This window comes from Otolemur garnettii, unplaced genomic scaffold (genome assembly GCF_000181295.1).
Source record: "Otolemur garnettii isolate 467f Iridium unplaced genomic scaffold, OtoGar3 scaffold00033, whole genome shotgun sequence".
Classification (NCBI taxonomy): Eukaryota; Metazoa; Chordata; class Mammalia; order Primates; family Galagidae; genus Otolemur; species Otolemur garnettii.
Window position 1 is genome coordinate 14,973,989 of NW_003852428.1, and position 6,000 is coordinate 14,979,988.

The 6,000-nt window shown below is 50.5% G+C and overlaps 1 protein-coding gene across 1 annotated transcript in view; it reads left to right on the forward strand.

The window, feature by feature from the left end:
* Positions 1-6,000, forward strand: part of CMBL (carboxymethylenebutenolidase homolog) — a 16,757-nt gene that overhangs the window by 5,836 nt on the left and 4,921 nt on the right. The window contains exons 2-3 of the mRNA XM_003789550.3: positions 410-643; positions 2,980-3,087. Of these exons, the coding sequence (XP_003789598.1) occupies positions 429-643; positions 2,980-3,087 (323 nt within the window). The 5' untranslated portion in view covers positions 410-428. The remainder of the gene's footprint in view (positions 1-409; positions 644-2,979; positions 3,088-6,000) is intronic.

Below are 6,000 nucleotides of genomic sequence, written 5' to 3' on the forward strand. Positions count from 1 at the left end.
TAGAGTGCTGTGGCATCACAGCTCATAGCAACCTCCAACTACTGGGCTCAAGCAAGTCTCCTGCCTCCACCTCCCAAGTAGCTGGGACCATAGGTGCCTGCCACATGCCTGGCTATTTTTTGGTTGCAGCCATGATTGTTGTTTGGTGGGGGGCTGGATTCAAACCTGCCACCTTAGGTGTATGTGGCTGGCACCTTAGCTACTTGAGCCACAGGCGCCGAGCCAATTTTTCCTACTTTTATGTGATCAGACTGGTCTTGAACTCCTGGCCTCAAGTGATCTTCCTGTCTTGGCTGCTCCAAGTGCTAGGGTTATAGTTTTTTCTGTAATCTTGATTTTATTTTATCTACTGTTTATAATTTTTAGATTTGCTCCATTCAGAATGTAACTTGTGTTTCTCTTTTCATAGCCTGACTTAAACATCTCTGATGGCTAACGAAGCTTACCCTTGTCCTTGTGACATTGGCCATAGACTAGAATATGGAGGGATGGGCCATGAACTTCAAGTCGAGCACATCAAGGCTTATGTCACCAAGTCCCCTGTTGCTGCAGGCAAAGCTGTGATTGTCATTCAAGATATATTTGGCTGGCAGTTGCCTAATACGAGGTATATGGCTGACATGATCGCAGGAAATGGATACACGTACGTATAAAATTCTGTTCTTCTGTTTAAATTGATGTACATTTCTGTGGTTTATTTTGTTCTCTTAAAAAAAAAACAACCTGACTATACAGTAGTATTCTGATTTACATTATCTACTTCCTTATCCAGGTATGGTAAAGGTACATGGGAAATGTATGAAATTAAATACCCACCTGGGGGAAGCCAACAGTTCTAACGCAGTCCTAGGCCTTGTGTTCTCCTGGGAGCATCTGGCTCTGTAGGCTTGTTGGACACTGATAGTTCTCTCCTCATGGAGCGCTGGCTGGACGTAGGCACTGGACACCTAGAGCAGACCTTGCCAGCTCTGCAGTGGTCCCACTACTTGGCCCCTGAGGAGTCTCAGCCTCCTTGCAGATTTTGCAGCCCCACTTGGACAGCAGGACATTTCCGGGTGTTCCTGGTCCTGACATGTGCCATCATAGCCCCGTCTCAATTAGACTGTGGTCCAGAAATTGCATAGTGAGACCCTGCTTGTCTTTCAGAGTTTACTTCTTAGCCCGGCCAAGTGGCCACGGCCACCTTTGGTGAGGGCTGACTCCTTTTTGCTTCTCATTTGCTCCTAGTGTTGGTAGAAGCTCCAGTCAAGCTGAGAGGAGAGTAGAAAGCGTAACATCCAGCAGGCCCTGAGCCTGGTGCACCACCTGAATTTCCTTTGTTTTCTCAAAAAGAGAAGATGAAATTCTGAGGGTGTACCCACCTTGTTTTCTAGGACGAGAAACTAGTTTAAAGGAGTCACACCCATTGGGTGTGACGTGTACTTATTGTTGAGTGAAGAGATGACTCTCACTCAGTGTTTCCCTTTTCATGTCTTTGGATTCCCTCTTGCAGATGAGGCAACTGAGCTTCCTAGGGGCAAGGCCAATAATTAAAAAATAGCCAGTTGGGGCAGGCGCAGTGCTCACACCTGTAACCCTAGCACTCTGGGAAGCTGAGGTGGGTGGATTGCCTGAGCTCAGGAGTTTGGGAACAGCCTGAGTAAGAGTGAGACCCCATTCTTACTAAATATAGAAAAACTTGCTAGATGTCGTGGTAAGCACCTGTGGTCCCAGCTACTTGAGTGTCTGAGGCAAGAGGATTGCTTGAGCCCAAGAATTTGAGGTTGCAATGAGCTATGACACCACATCACTCTTCCTAGTGTGACAACCTGAAACTCTTGTCTCAAAAAAAATAAAAAAATAGCCAATCCCGATTGCCTTCTGGCTTGGCTAGACCCTGTGCTAAGAGCCCTTCCAGGGTCACTGACCTTAAATCTCCCAATATCCCCTTGAGGGAGGAACTGCCCTGGGTTTCTGTTTGCAGATTGGGAAACCATCAGATGGAGGTTCACAGCTGCTCCAGTCACCTGACACAGCCAGAAAATTGAATGGGATTCCGGTTTCTGTTGTCTTATGGTGGGTCCCTTAGTGGGACTTAGAACGTAGAAGTTGAGTAGACACCTGTGATTTACAAAGTACCTTCACCTTTATACAGCTGATTTTGCCATCAGGACAATCCTCTGAGGTTGGGTGGTGCAGGGTGCTGGCTACTTGTTGGGTCAAGAAAATGAGGATAAAAGTGGTTAAATGACTGTTAAGGGCACACGGCAGTTGTGGAGGCTACTGAACCTTGAACTTGGAGTTTCTGTCCCAGGTTTCAGTTCTGTCCACTCCCCCAGGAGTTGTGCTCCTCCAGCCGGGCAGCAATCCTTTATTTTAGGCAACAGGACTATGGCCGGGGCAAGGTTGGCCCATCCCTCTGTGTTGACTTGTGTAGAAGCAAGGCTTGTGTTCTGTCTGCAGCCTCTTTTAGACGCTGCTTTAGACCATCCCCTCTGGGCTGGAGATTGTGCCCTGCTGGCATCTTGCATGCAGGCTGGTGAAAACTGCTTGGTCATAGTGACTGGACACGCTCACCAGGTGTGTCCTTTGGCCTGAGGCTCTTGTGAAAGGCCGGGAAGCTCCCAGGCTGGCTGAGAGGGCCAACTCCTCCAGGGCAGCAGGGGCCCTCAGAGCCACCCTCCCGAGATGCATGTGTCCAGGTGCCCCCTTCATCCTGTGCCAGCATATCCAGTGGGGACGGTGCCCTGCCAGGTGGCCTCGCCATTTCCCAGGGTAGATTACCAGCAGGCTGCCAGGGGCTGTGCACCTGTGGTTGTAAACGCCACAAGGGCCTGGTGCCTGGTGGCCTCTTTGCTGCAATCAAAGTTGGTCCTCACGTCCAACTGCTTTTCCTTTCCACTGAGCTCGAGTCACTAATTTAGCAAGTTTCTTAATAAATGTAAGCAAATGAATGAGTCCAAACCATTCTGAAACTAAGTTAACATTCACATTTTACAGAACCATTGTTCCAGACTTCTTTGTAGGGCAGGAGCCGTGGGATCCCTCTGCCGACTGGTCCACCTTCCCCGAGTGGTTGAAAACAAGGAATGCCCGGAAGATTGATAAGTAAGTTACTGGCAGATATGGCCGTGTGAGTGGTGTGGCCCAGAGAGGAGAGAGCCGCCCGCACCCCTATCCACGCCCCTGGGTAGGCCATCACAGGGCTGCAGCTCAGAGTGCTTCCTGCAGCATAAAGGACAAAGGTTCCAAAGCTGAAGAGGACGGTCCAGCAAGCTCTCCTGCCACCCAGCAGGCTGTGTCCCTGATGTGCAGGGAACCTAGCTGAGCTCACAGCTATGCTGATTAGCCTTCAGGAGTTCAGGGAGCCAGCAGCCCTTTCTTTCCCTCTTTCCCTACCCTCCTGGCTGCAGGACCAGTTGAAAAGAGCAGAAAAAAGAACCTAAATCAAATTCCAGCAACGTTACTGCTAAGCTGGTCGGGGACCATGGCCACTTCCACCCCTAGCCTAGACCCAATCCCACTCCAACCCTGAGGGAGACCTGCCCGACCAGTATTGCTCTTGCCAGGGTCCAAGCATGGCTAGGGTAAGAGGGACAGAGGGAAGGAATCCCCCGGGCTGCAGCCTTTGACTGCATTTGTCCTGCCCAGGCTAGAAGGACCAGGCCTGCCGGCTGCCAGTCAGGTCCCCTTCCTTCTGTCTGGAGGTCTAAGTACTGAGGAAGAAAGAGGCCAGGAATGTTCTCTAAGGACAAGTTCTTCCTGCACACAAAAGTCTAAGCCAAGGGAAAAAGGGTTCCCCCAACACTAGCTGCTGTGGCCATTTCTTCCCGAATCTTCTCTCTATCACCTAACTCTCTCCCACTGTGCACATGAACCCCAGGATTGATCAACATCGGCCTTCTGTTTGATAAGCTGTCCCTAAGCCCAGGCCAGGAGGTCTGCTAATAACGTGGCCTCATGTGTGGCCACTTTGTCCCTGGAACTCTCCACTGCCTTCTACGGTGAGAGTGCCCTGAACTTCCCAGCTCTCTGGGCCAACCCTGGGGCAGCTGGCCTCCCTCTCTTGGTCTGGCAGACACTGGGTCGCTGCTCTGCCCCCATCCTGCGTCAGCTCTGCGGGGCCCTCAGCTCCACTTAGTTTCAATCCCTCATTCACTGGGGGCTCAGTCTTCCCTGTTTTGGCCGCCCCTTTCTAAGGGCTGATATAGAATAGCTGTGCTTTGTGGCTCAGGCCTGCGTCCTCTTAGGGGCTCGTCAGACTCTGGGGAGAGGCTGTAGACTGCCTTTGGGGCTGTCAGCCTGGCGGAGTACCTAGGACTGTGAGTATTGGGAAGTATTAGCCTCAGGGCTGCAAGTAGGAGACTAGGGCTAGATGCCATAGCACCGCTCCTGCCTGGTGAAGCCCTGACCATAGAGCAGATGAGACCAAATGTGAGGAGTTACCCAATTTGCCCTAAGGCAGGAAGGACCTATTTCCCCTGCTGGGGTAGCTGCCTGCAGACAGCCTCTGACTCTCTGTGGGGCTCCCCCTAGGATGTCTGCTGCCTCACCTATGTCTGTCCCATCTGGGGAGTCTCCAGCCAGTGAGTGGTCACTGTTGGGGTGTGAAGGCCCAGCTCACTCACCCGCAGCTGAGGTGACCTCGAGGGCCGTGCTAGTTCTGGAGCTCCCCTGTGGCACTGTGGTTGAAGCACAGCCCCATGTCTTTGCCAGCCCTGTTCTCCCTGCCCAGATTGGACCCTAGGAGGGCCGTGAGGAAGCCTCCTGCAAGCCATTCTCCAAATCCACATTGGCTTCCCAGGGATCCAGCCTGCCACCCCCTAAAAAACAAAGCAAGACGTTAAAAGTACGTTGGGAGAGGCAACACAAGCACAGGAGAACTAGAAAGATGGTGGCATTGAGAACACTAAGTTCAGCTTTGCCTGTGTGGGTGGCATAGGTGGGGAGAATGGTAGGACATTTTGCTGTTTTCTGAGAAGAAGCTTGCTCGGTCTCCCCTTCATCTGTGGGCACAGATCAGAGTACCTGGTGCAGGTGGGCATCAGAGCACCCAGTGAGACTCTTCCACAGGGGAAAAGGAAAGCCACAAAGTTAATTTCTTAAATTAACATGGTAGCTGCTATGTGAATTGTGTTTAACTCGCTCTAGTGTGGAGCCGGGCCCTGGTGAGGGTGTGGAACCTGTGCTTTTGCTGTCGCTCAGCTTGTCTCCCCTCCTCCTATCCCCTGCTCCAGCTACCTGCCCGGGCGCCACAGTGCTGGCCTGTGTCCTCTGATTACCATGACTCCCAGTGGCACATTTGGCCTTGAATGTTTGCCTGGTGGCGATTCGAATGAAATTGAGATGGAAGTTTGCGGTGATGGGACACAGTCGCACACACTTAGGAATATGATTCAGAGGTCGTCATCCAGGACCACCCAGGATCCGTCCAAATGCAACTAACTACTAATACTAATTTTTAATTAAATTAGAAAGGATTGTTTTGTTTTTGAAGTTTTTATTCTATTTTCATAATAAAATGCCATGGCCCCAAGGAAAAAAATTTTTCTAGTGTAGCAGTCAGCGTGTTAAAATGAGGCATAAAATGGAAACAATAACGCTGAAAATAGAAATCCTAGTATCATATCCAGTCAGGTATCTTCTCTTTGCAAGGACAGAAAACCCATCCTGAACACTTACTGCTTAGGGGTCAAGAGATGATTTGGTTTATAGAACAGAAAGCTTTGTGGCTTTAAGCAGTTTGGTCCATATTCCAGCTTAAATATATCCCCAGGAGTCATCCCCTCAGCATCTCTCAGCTCTATTTCCTGTATGCTGACTCCATTCTCAGCTCTTGCCTCTTGGTGGCAAAGTGGGTGGAGTAACCCCAGCCTTCTGTTGGCCTCTCTCCCACATCTCAGCAAGTCTTACTTTGTCCCCTTATTTTTAATTGGGTCAGAAGTCCATGCTTGCACCAATCATTGTGTCTAGGAGATGGCTGTGTTTTGATTGGCCAGGCCTGAGTCATGTACTTTACTC